The following is a 12744-nucleotide window of genomic DNA, read 5'->3' as shown; positions in this document are numbered from 1 at the left end:
AATTCAGAGGAGTCAAACTTGGGAATAAGTGTCCTCACGTGATGAGCTTTAGCAACTTCATAACCTGCATATGTTTTGTCTGCCAAACATTTGCTCTGCACCCCTTGGGGAGTGGTTGTCAAAAGACCTATTGTCAAAAGGCCTTTTCACAAGGCTCACAGATCAGACATCCTGTGTGTCAGATATTCACATTATGACTGATAAACAGTAGCCATACTACAGTTATGAAGTAGCAATGAAAATCATATTATGATGGGGGCGGTCAGCACAACCTGAGGAACTGTATTAAAAGGTCTCAGCATTAGGAAGGTTGACTACCACTGTTCCAAAGGAACCCATAGGTAGAACTGTTGGCTTTCTAGAAAAAGAAAGTTACCCATGCTTGCTACTTAGTTAAAGATCTCTTCCCTAAAGAAGAAATCTGTGCACCAAACTGAGTCTCTTAAACCAGGCATGGTGGTCCATACCTGGAATTCTATTGCTTGAGAGGTAGAGGCAGCAGGATCCAGAATTCAGGGCCAGCCTTAGCAGAAGAGCAAGACTGAGGCCATATTCATATTGGACCACATCTCTCTCTGTCTGTCTCTGTCTCTGTCTCTGTGTCTCTGTCTCTGTCTCTGTCTCTGTCTCTCTCTCTCTCTCTCTCTCTCTCTCTCTCTCTCTCTCTCTCTCTCTCTCTCTCTCTCACACACACACACACACACACACACACACACACACACACCCCTACCAGGAAGCTACAGCTAGTTTTTGTGGTTTGACCGGAAGCAGCAGGGTTGCTTTGCACACCTGAGTATATTTTTTCTGCGGGTGGAGCTGGCCAGTCAGGTTAAAACTAAGCCATTCTTTATGGCTAGGGGCTATTGTCCCACACGGCCTGACTCAATTTCTCCTGTCCTGAGGCTACTACCCAACTCTCTAGACCCCCTGCTCTATCCTCATTGACATTACAATTAGGTTTAGCACCTGGGACGTCTCATGAAAGGAAAGCTTCATTTGGATTGTCCTGAACTGCTTTTCCTGCTTCCTCCCTAGTCTTAAGCCTTATGAGCCCTCTAATCAGCCATCAGAAGGATAGTGAGCTACTGAGCTGGGAGTGGGGGGAGGGGCAGCGCTAGAGACCAAACCAACCACCCTGTCAGGCTCATGCCAACAGGATTGCTCTGTACAATTCCAATTCAGAATGTCTAATGTGAAAAGGGGGATTTGAGTAGCACGCAATAGGAGTAGTGTGCAGGGTCCAGGACACCACTCTAGACACACTCTCGTTTACTTCCCTGTCTTCCTTAGTTTTCCCTGGGTGTAGGAAAGCAGGTTCTGAGGCTGAGGGTCATCATATCCCTGGTCACCCACTCGTGTCTGCCGCCACCGCCTCATCTTCATTCTGGCTGTAGCTTCCCAAAACAACTTCTGGCATTTCTATTTGTATCACCGATTTTCCTTCAGTCAGGACTGAATCCTGATTGTGCATTGTCAACAAAGACCTGAACACCAGGAATTCCTGCTCCCTCACAAAAACAATTCTAAAGTAGGTATAAAATAGTTACATAATTTAGAGATCTATCGATGAACACATTTCCCCAGAACCAAATGTGCAGTGGCCCGAATTATATGCTAATAATTTATAATAATATGCCACTTTTTCTTTTTTTATATAATCATAAACGTAGCTGGAGAAATTTGCTAGAACAGACCCCAAAAGGCTGTCACCAGGAATGGAGGCTGTCCTACGCAGTCTACTAGTCCAAGTTCTGAAATACCCAGACAGAACAGAGTAGAAAAGAACTGTAAGTGGAGAAACATGCCATAAGCCAGGATGGACAGGAAGCACGTTTAAGACAGAGGCCAGAGCCGGGCGTGGTGGCTCACGCCTTTAATCCCAGCATTCGGGAGGCAGAGGTGGGCGGACCGCTGTGAGTTCGAGGCCAGCCTGGTCTACAAAGTGAGTCCAGGACAGCCAAGGCTAACACAGAGAGACCCTGTCTCGAAAAACAAAAAAAAAAAAAAAAGACAGAGGCCAGGCCAGCCTGAAGCTAAAAACCAAAGCAGAGCGCACCACTATTTAATTGTCTACAAGAAGGTGACAGAAGGTACCAGGGCCAGGAAAGGGGAAGTAAATTCCCAAATAGAACTGATTGGTGGGTACTTGGGGGTTTTTTCCACCACAGACTCCAGGACCTTCTAGGCTTAGGCAGGCTTTGGGCTCTCTGAGGCAACTGAAATACTTACCTCGAGAGTCCTGAAGCTTTCTTTACCTCTGAGAGCCAAAACGGTTAGGTTGTCTATCAAATCAGAAGCCAACGCACAGAGACAGGATATATATATATTGTAGTTTTACAAGACAGGGTTTCTCTGTGTTACCTTGGCTGGCCCGGACTCGCTTTGTAGACCAGGCTGACCTCAAACTCATAGTATCTGCCTGCCTCTGCCTCCTGAGTGCTGGGATTACAGGCATGTGCCACTATTTATTTATTTATTTATTTATTTATTTATTTATTTATTTGGGTTTTCCAGATAGTGTTTCTCTGTGTAGGCTTGGCTGTCCTGGACTCACTCTGTAGACAGGCGCTATCCTCAAACTCACAGAGATCTGCCTGCCTCTGCCTCTTGAGTGCTGGGATTAAAGGTTACAGGAATTTAATTCTTAAAGTGCTCTTTGCTTAGAGAGCTGGCAATATGGTAAACCAGAAAATCTCCTGCTAACTCATTTTACTGAGAACCACAACAGAGGCAACGGATCTTTTCAGTTAGCATCCGGGACTGTAGAGATGGATCAAAGCGCTTCCTGCTCCTTCCAAGAACCCAGGTTTGGCTCCCAAAACCCATGTGGCAGTGCACAACCATCTGTAACGCCAGTTGTAGGATAATCAGTGCCATCTTCTGGCCTCTGCTGGCACTGGGCACACACATGGTGCACACATAGTGAAATACTCAGTCAGTCATATGAGGTAAAAATAAATATGCGAACTTTAGGTCTGTCCGTCTGGTGACGTGGTCAGCCTTATCTCTGAGGTCCATGGTAGTGATGCTTCTTGCTTTTCTCCCAGTCACGCCTCCTGCACTTTCCCCTCAACTCTTTCCCTCCTTCCCTCCCCCCACCTCATCTTTCATCTCCCTAACAGGAAGTTCATCCGCAGTCAAGGACTCAAGGTTTACTCAGAGGAAACCACTGGCAGTGTGTACTGCTGGACTGCTGTTGTAGTTTGAATGAAAACGGCCCCGGTAGGCTAATGTATTGGAACACTTGGTCTCCAGTTGGTGGAACTGTTTGGGGAAAATTGTGAGATGTGGCCTTGTTGGAGGAGGTGTATCACTGTGGGTAGACTGTGAGATTTCAAAGACCATGGGGATCCAGTTTGCGGCCTCTCCTCTCCCCTCCCCTCCTTCTCTCCCCGCCCACTACTACTTTTGGAGAAGGATGTAAGCTTCACTGCTCCAGTGCCATGCCGCCTGCCTACATGCTATCATCATGCTGCCTGCCTACATGCTATCATCGTGCTGCCTGCCTACATGCTATCATCATGCTGCCTGCCTACATGCTATCATCATGCTGCCTGCCTACATGCTATCATCATGCTGCCTGCCTACATGCTATCATCATGCTGCCTGCCTACATGCTATCATCGTGCTGCCTGCCTACATGCTATCATCGTGCCTCCTGCCTACATGCTATCATCATGCCTCCTGCCTACATGCTATCATCGTGCCTCCTGCCTACATGCTATCATCGTGCTGCCTGCCTACATGCTATCATCGTGCTGCCTGTCTACATGCTATCATCGTGCCTCCTGCCTACATGCTATCATCGTGCCTCCTGCCTACATGCTATCATCATGCTGCCTGCCTACATGCTATCATCATGCTGCCTGCCTACATGCTATCATCATGCCGCCTGCCTACATGCTATCATCATGCTGCCTGCCTACATGCTATCATCATGCTGCCTGCCTACATGCTATCATCATGCTGCCTGCCTACATGCTATCATCATGCTGCCTGCCTACATGCTATCATCATGCTGCCTGCCTACATGCTATCGTGCTCCCCATCAAGATGGTCATGGACTCTAACCCCCTGAATCTATAAGCCCAATAAAATGCTTTCTTTTATAATTTGTCTTGGTCATGGTGTCTTATCACAGAACTTATTAAAAACAAAAACAAAAAACCAGAAAATTAACTGACAGCTACTTACAATGTGTAGTTCTTCCTACAATATTAAGTAGAAATGTGCTCTTATAGAATTTACCGTACCGTCTGTTCCCTCTCAAAAGGATTCAAATTAGCTCAAGATACTTCTGTCTTTGGATTCACAATATTCCAGGCTCCACACCTGAAGTTCTAATGAGTCAGTCAGATGAGTCAGTTATAACACAGGTGTGCTATTTCTGGGAAGTTTGTTTATAGAATTCATAGCTCCTGTTTTTTTGTTTTGTTTTTTTCTTTTTCTTTTCTTAATTTTTTTTTTCAAGATTGGTCTCTCTGTGTAGCCCTGGCTGTTCTGGACTCACTCTGTAGACCAGGCTGGCCTCAAACTCACAGAGATCCACCTACCTCTGCCTCCCGAGTGGTGGGATTAAAGGTGTGTGCCACCTCACCCCATTTTGTTTGTTTTTAACTGCTTCTTAGTCTGTTAAATGTCTGTTCTCACCCTTAAAATACATTTGCTCAGATCTAATCCTAAACCTGCCTGTTCTGCACCCTATCTTTGGTTAGGCTTATCCCATCTTGTGGTGTCAAATATCATTTAAAACGAAAACAACAATAACAACAACAACCAGGGCTGGTGAGGACGGCTCGATGGGCAAGGGCACTTTCCACACAAGCTTGGCAAGCTGGGTTTGATCCTGGGACCCACAGAAAGGTAAAAGCAGAAAAACAACTCAATATAGTTGTCCCCTGACCTCCATGTGAATGAGGGGACACATGTTACAGCGCGCGTGCGCTCGCGCGCGCACACACACACACACACACACACACACACACACACTTCAGAAGTAGCATAGAAATTCTATTATATCCTTTCTATCCTCAGTACCTAAGAGTCTCCGAATGTCAGATAGTTCTCTTGAATTGCATACTGATGATATAAGACCTCACCCAGGCATCTTAAATCCAGCGCCTAAACCAAGACCCACGCTTCCCTATCCCCACCATAAGTGTAGCCGTTCTTTCCCACTGTCTTCCTCCAGCATCCTCAGCACAGCACACTGAATACTGAACTCAGAATGAGTTAGCACAGAGAGGACCTGTTGAGAGGCTGCACATGTGAAGGTTTAAGAGTCACCTCTGGTTTCCTGGGTTGCTTAGTTTCAAAGCACGTCCTCACCATGCTAATTCATCTCAAGTTCAGTATAGTCCCCATTCCTGCTGTCACCTGGATCTGAGCAGCAGCATCTTTTGTTTAGACAAACACTAGCTTCCTTCCTGGTATGACTTCTTGGTTCTCTCCATCTTCCCAAATGCAAATGGCACTTAAAGTCTTCCAGATAATAGCTACCCTTTCTGATCCTAGGCATCCTGGGTTGCTTTCTGAGGCTGTGATAAAATGCCATGAATAAAAGCATTCTGGGAAGGTGTGCTGGTTTGAAGGAGCATGTCCCCTGCAGCACATTGGTGGCACTGTTTGGGGGCTGTTTAGGAGGTGCACCCTTGTTGGAGGAAGTATATCGCTAGAGGTGGGCTTTGAAAGGTTAAAGATTTACGCCATTTCAAGTTCACTCTCCCTGCTTTGTGCTTGTGGTCCAAGAAGTGAGCTTGCCTTTCTGATCTTGCCGCCATATTTAATGCTTACTGCCATGCCTTTGCGCAGCGTCGTGGACTCTGAGGCCTCTGGAGCTGTAAGCGCAGATAAAGCGTGTTTTCTCTAAGTTGCCTTGCCTTGGTCTTGGCGTATTATCAAAGCAACAGAAGAGTAACTAAAAAAGGGAGAAGACTGTCCACTTAGCTTGTGCTTCCACGTCACAGCCCATCACTGGGCATTGGGGCAGGAACCTGAAGGCAGGGACTAGGGCAGAGGTCATGGAAGAATATGGCCTACTGGCCTGCTCCTTGTGCTCAATGAACTCATCAAAGAACAAAATTTATCAATAAAAAATTTTTCTATTTTTGTCATAAAAGTATTTCATTCTAAAATTTTAGTTACCTTCTCAAAGAGAGCTACTACTACCTGCCTGACCTTCCATTATGGCAGCAGGGGTTTCTAAGCCTTTGCTTTTGTACAGTGTTTAGTTCTCTTTGAAAAGGTGGCTGGTCTCCTTGGTAAAGCCTCTTCACTATCTTCTCAAGCCCACTTACTATGAAATGTGCTCTCTCTGCGAAGACACTGGATGTTCTGAACTTTGCCAATAGATTGAGAGTCATTCACTGCTTCTTAAACTGCCTTTTTGTCACTAAAACTACCTCTTCACCAGGCTCCTTTCAACACAACTTCCAGACTTCCTCTCTGCCTAGATAACTACACGTTGCATCCACTCTTTCTGTTTCCGTTCTGTGTTGTTCACTAAATGTGTGTATTACTAGAAAGTGATTCCAGTCAGGGGCTGGCACCAGCGCCTACTGTATCAACTGAACAAATACCAGACTCCATATTGTTTGCTGTATCTATTGTATTATTCTGTCTCAAAGCACCCATATGTGACAATTAATAATATTTGAAACTAACAGATAGGGCAGAAAGGTCAGGGAGGTTGACATTTTAAGGCAATATAACTCATAAAAATTAGTTTAGTTTGAGTGCAGAGTTGTCTAAACCCTAAATTGGGACACTTGGCCCATACATTTTGTTTATATTAAGAAAATATATTATATAATCATCTGAATGAATAACACACATAGTTAGAAAAAAAGAAATGTGGGTTGGGGAGAATACATCTCTTTTCCAAGAATTATTAAAGATTATTTTACAACTTAAAGAATACTCTGAATAATGTGTGTTTCTGTGTTTTAGAAATTGCTTTTCTAAGAAACTAAAATTGTACTGTATAATAATAAATACTTGAAAATTATATTCTATCTTTTAAGCTATCAGCTGTAAAGGAAATAATTTCAAAGGTTGGTGACATGAGATGATTCAGTTGGTAAAGGCGCTTGCTGCCAAGCCTGATGACCCGAGTTCAATCCCTGGAACTCACAGGGTGGAAAAGGACAACAGAGTCCCACAGCTTGTCCTCCGATGTCCACACATGCCTTGTACCATGCATGCACCTGCACATGCACACATGTACAAGAATAAAATAAATGTGATGAAGACATTTAAGAGAGTCATTTTAGAATAGATTTCTCTCTACAAATGTAAAAATATTGCACATGTAAGCAAATGGAATTATTTAAGTATACATCTAAAAACTGTACCAGTAGTAGGGAAATTGCAGGCGTTATTTCTTTTTAATCATTTTGTGTATGTGTGTGTTTGGATTTCCTTAGAATCCAAAGAAGAAAATCTAAAATCGAGTCCTACGTCTCTTCGTTTTCTTAAGGATAAACCTGAGGTAAGTATAATTCACATATTTGTGCTACTTAAAAGTTATTTAGCTAGTTCAATAACTTTATGTCTCTATGTATCACAATTCCAATAATGTTAGAATCCAAAAGTATAAAGATGTAAAGCAACTACATCTGATATTTATAAAACCTTATGTATGAAGACATTAAATTATGTATAAGATATAGATGTGCATATCTAATTGAAACATTTACTACATTTATAATATAAGCACATGAACCCGTCAATCTTTTCATGTGCAGCTCAGGCAGTTTTTTGAGCTGTGGTTAGGTTATGCAGTTATAGTCACTACCTCCGGCTAGGTTAGAACCGACCGTTCACTGAGGGGACTTCCGCTGCATTCTGAAACCTGTCTTCAGAGCTTGTACCTGACCACTGTTCTGCAGGCCATGCATAGGGACGAGAGAGATAAATTACCCCCGAGAATCAGCGAGGGTAAACTACTTTAGAGTCTTTTTTTGGTATGTACTGATTTGTTATTAACTGATTATTACTGTTGTGGGGAAAGAAACATGAAGCTATGCATGTTTAATGATGATCATTAGTAACTATTTTTATCCTTTTGGGGGGCAGTACCGGAGATTGAGCCTAGGGCCTCGTGTGTTCTCAGCAAGTCTTTAATCACTGACCTATTCCCCCAAATCATATGCCTATTTTTTTTTTTTTTTTTTGCTTTTTTGAGACAGGGTTTCTCTGTGTAGCCTTGACTGCCCTGGACTCACTTTGTAGACCAGGCTGGCCTCGAACTCACAGTGATCCACCTGCCTCTGCCTCCTGAGTGCTGGGATTAAAGGCGTGCGCCACCACGCCCGGCCATGCTTATTATTTTTGTTCCATACTCCTAAATTAAAAAAAAAAAAAAGCATTAACAGGATCTGCTCCCCAGAGTATGGATTTATTCTTTTTTTTTTTAACATTTATTTATTTATCAAGCATCCAGTGCTCTGCCTGCATGTACACCTGCCGGCCAGAAGAGGGCATCAGATCTCATTATAGATGGTTGTGAGCCAACATGTGGTTGCTGGGAATTGAACTCAGGACCTCTGGAAGATCAGACAGTGTTCTTTAACCTCTGAGCCATCTCTCCAGCTCCTATGGATTTATTCTCATCTGCATGTTTAAGTCCCTGATTAATAATAATAATAATAATAATAATAATAATAATAATAATAATAATAATAATAATAATAATAACAACAACAATAATAATAATAATAACAACAATAATAATAATAATAATAAAATAAAATAAAATAATCCTCCCAAGAAATGTATAACATCCCAGTTTGTTCATCATAATAATTTACTAGCATGTCAGCAAAAATATGCAAAATTTTAATTATTAAAATTATCCAGGACCAGCCGGGCGTGGTGACACATGCCTTTAATTTCAGCACTCAGAAGGCAGAGGCAGACAGATCACTGTGAGTTCAAGGTCAGGTCTACAAAGCGAGTCCAGGACAGCCAAGGCTACACAGAGAAACCCTGTCTCAAAAAAAAAAAAATCCAAGACCTTCTCTACATGCACATGAGGATGCACCTAGTGTTTTAGTGTCTTTTCCTATTGCGACCATAAAACAAAACCAACGAGGGAAAGGGTTTATTCTGGCTTACATCTGGTGTGTCACTGTGGGGAAAACAAGGCAGGGAAGACATGGTACGGTACGGGAGGCTGGCTGCTCACACTGATCTGCTTTCGAGAAGCAGAGCATGGGCATGAAGCCCCCGCCTCCTCCGGTGAAGCACAGGCTCCTGACGTTTCCACAGATCTCCCAAATAGTACCAGCCGCTGAGGTTAAGTGTGCGCCCATGGGACTATTTCCCATCCAAATCACAACAACAAGGCATGGCAATTTTACCTCAGACAGTTCTATTTCATGCTCACTGGACTATGTCTTAAACAGAAGCTCACGCATGTGGGTCCCCACAGACTCCAGAAGAGGCTGTCTGGTTCCCTGCAGATGGAGTTACACACATCCAGCGGTGACCCACCAAACATGGGTGCTGGAAACTAAGGTCCCCTGCAAGAACAGGGGCCATCTCCCTAGGCCCCCGAGGGGCTTTAAAGTGGTTCGGTGTGTTCAGAATAATTCCCCAGGCTTTTTATTTAGGTAAATAATGGTGACATTGAGTAAAATTACAATAATTCTAAGTATTATATTTTTATTGTCATTCACTTTAAAGAGAATGTTTTATTTTCTCCTATTATTTCTTAGTTGAGATGCATTATAGAACTTCTAAATACTTGAAAAACGTCAAGGTATATAACAATGTTTGATTTAGTTCTGTTTTTAAGCAGAGAACATATTCTGTGGCATCTTAAACCTTCCAAACTATTAAGACTTGTTGAGGTTGCCTACTTAAGAATATGTCTATAAAATGCAACCTTATATAAGTACTTAATATCTGAGGCTTTTCACAAGCACATGATATTTTCAATGTCAGAATGTTTGTAAAGCCCTTCAACACGCTACTACCCAGTCTGAGTTCCTGCCCCGACTTCCCTCAGTGATAGACGAACTGTGCTGTAATCTGAAATAAGCCCTTCCTTCCCCAAAATGCTTTTGGTCATAGTGTTTTTATCAGAGAAATAAAAAGCCCCAACTGAGACAGTATTGCTTTTTATTTACCTAAGAGTTGCTTTTAGCTAGAGTGATTACTAAAATTTAATATATAATTATTGCAATGAGCAGTGGTTCAGCCTATTGTTTTATTTTTGTCAGTCTCCTGGTTAGCTGTATTTCTTGTTGCTGAAATAAGGGAATTAAGGAAGGAATGGTTTGCTTGTGTTTGTGGTTTGAGTCGATCCATGAGGAGGTCATGGCAGGGGAGACTTGCTCAGATATGGGCAAATCAGAAAGCAGAGCAAATGCTGCAAGCCTGGGGTCTTCACACTACAGTGGTTCTGTTCATTCAAATAGGCCTCACCTTTTAAAGGCTCTACAACCTCCCCAGAAAAGCACCACTAATTGGAAGCCAAATTTGAGAGCCCATAGAGAAGATTCTACTGTGTTCCATCCAGCCTCCAACACTCCAGAGTCTTACAACTCTAATAACACTGTCCAAAAGTCCAAAGTTTCTTTGGTGACTCAAGGCAGCTCCTTAAGTAGGGCTCCCAACATGCAATGGCGTAGGGTAAAACTTCCTGTCCCAAACACAACAGGAGGATAGGAAGAAATTGCTATCAAAGTAAGACTAACAGTAGAGTTAGCAGCAAACTCTGTAGCTCTTTGTCGGCCATCTGGAGCTCTCCTAGTCTCCATCAAGCTTTGGGTAGACTCACCTTTGGCTCTATTGCCTGTGGCACATATGGCCTCTCTCTTTGGCCAGTCAGTGCCCATAGCGTTCTTCAGTAAGCATCTTATGTGTCTGGTATCTCCAATATCCCAGGGATACAGTCAGCCCCCTCAGGAGCTCCATGAAGGGAGTCCTACTGTGCTACATGTTAGCTAGGCTCGGTGACTCCTTGGAACCTTGGTGCAAGCTTCCATGATCACTCTCCTCCTGCCACTCCTTAACCTTTCACGACTGAAAAAGCAATACCAAGAGGATGATTCTGAGTTCTGCTGTCAACTAAAGGTGAACTCTTGCCCCCTTTCAAAGTTGCAGTGGCCTTTGAGCATATGCCTGGCTGACCTGGGAAAACATTTTCCTAAGGGGCCCTGCTTGAGTAGCAGTCCTGGCAGCTTCTCTTTGCACTCTGTTCTCAAGTGAGATCATGTCAAATGTATTTGTGTTGCTGTATACTGGAACTCTTGATGAACTGGGTCTTATTCTTAAGGCACTTTATCTATTGTCTTTGTACAAAGTAAGACTTTTTAAAACTCTATAATTATGCTAAATCTTTAGAATTATAAACCTTTGGTTTGTGTACACCTTTGTCCCATTTTAACAATGCCTATGTCCCATTCCTCATCAAATTGCACGCTGTTCCTATTCCTCTGCTACAGTTTTAAATGTATTTTCTGTTAATTTTACTCATTTATGACATCTGCCCACTCATTCCCACCCCCACTCTTCCCAGTTAACCCCCAACATATCACCTCCCAACTTCATGGTCTTTTCTGTTTTTTTAAACCACTAATTCCAATTAGGTCTTTCCCAGTTGTGCACAGTATAGGCCATCCACTAGGGTATGTGAAACCTCCTCGGGGCCATAATCTCCCCCCCAAAGAATGATTTTCCTTCCCCCCTCACAACTGGAAACTGCCAATAGATCCTTGGTTAGGGATAGAGCCTTTGCGCTCTTCTCCAACCCACACTAGAACTTGGCTGGCCTGTCTTGTGCAGGCAACCACAGATGTGTGGGTTTACAAGCACAATAGCCATGAATGTCTGTGTTGTGTCTAGAAGACAGCATGTCATAGCTCTCTATATCCCACAGCTCTTAGATTCTTTCCACTTCCTCTTTCGTGAGGAAAGAGCCTTGGTGGGGGAGTTGAAACAGATTTCTTGTCTGGTGCTAAGCCCTTAGTCCTTTATTCTCAGTAGTGTGACCAGTTATGCATCCCTACGTTGGTTACTTCACACTGCAAAAAAAAGCATCTCTGACCAAGGTTGAGGACAGAATGGGTCTATGTATATAAACACAAATACTAGGAGGCCGTGTTGGCATGTTGACATGATCGTTTAGCTTCTGCTCTTCTCTCTGTTCTGAAGTCTCTTTGCAGCCCTTAACAGACACAGTGCGCAGTAGCTATGCCACAGCCTAAATGCTGTGAGGGTTTGAAATCTGTTCCACCAAACACTTTAGTCCACCCATTTTGAATATAGCCATCCTAGCTGCTTTCACAGTCCACGTCACATGGCACAGCCTAGAGCAACTGAGCCACCACTCAATTGCATGTCTGTGAGGCAGTCTTTGGTTATTACCTAATATAGGAGGGTCCTCCCCACTATAGGTGGTATCCTTTCTCAGGCAGATGGTTCTGGGCTACATGTGAAAGTTATCCAAGTATGTCTGTGAGCTATCCAGCTAGCAGCATTCCCCCCATGACTTCTGCTTTAAGTTCCTGTCTGGATTCCTGCTTTGACTTTCCTCAGTGATGTGCTATTTAACTTGTAAGCTCAAACAAACCTTTTCTTCCCCTAAGTTTCTTTTAATTATAGTTATCTCAGCAATAGAATTCAAACAAGACTAATAGCTTATTTGGATTTTAATATCGCAGGAGAGTACAGCCAAATTAATTGTCTGAATGTAACATGAATTTCCTCTAGCCCAGTTCCTAATGGAGCTTTGCT

At 43.2% G+C, this 12744-nt stretch overlaps 1 protein-coding gene across 5 annotated transcripts in view; it reads left to right on the top strand.

The window, feature by feature from the left end:
- Positions 1–12744, top strand: part of LOC311599893 (uncharacterized protein C1orf141 homolog) — a 58912-nt gene that overhangs the window by 25343 nt on the left and 20825 nt on the right. For all 5 annotated transcript variants that reach the window (XM_084785986.1, XM_084785985.1, XM_084785987.1 and 2 more), the window contains one exon: positions 7425–7489. In XM_084785986.1, coding sequence (XP_084642112.1) covers positions 7425–7489 — 65 coding nt within the window. The remainder of the gene's footprint in view (positions 1–7424; positions 7490–12744) is intronic.

This window comes from Acomys minous, assembly GCF_964271855.1.
Source record: "Acomys minous genome assembly, chromosome: 6".
In the NCBI taxonomy this organism is placed as follows: domain Eukaryota; kingdom Metazoa; phylum Chordata; class Mammalia; order Rodentia; family Muridae; genus Acomys; species Acomys minous.
The sequence above is the reverse complement of the archived record's forward strand: the minus strand, read 5'-3'. Positions and strand labels throughout refer to the sequence as shown.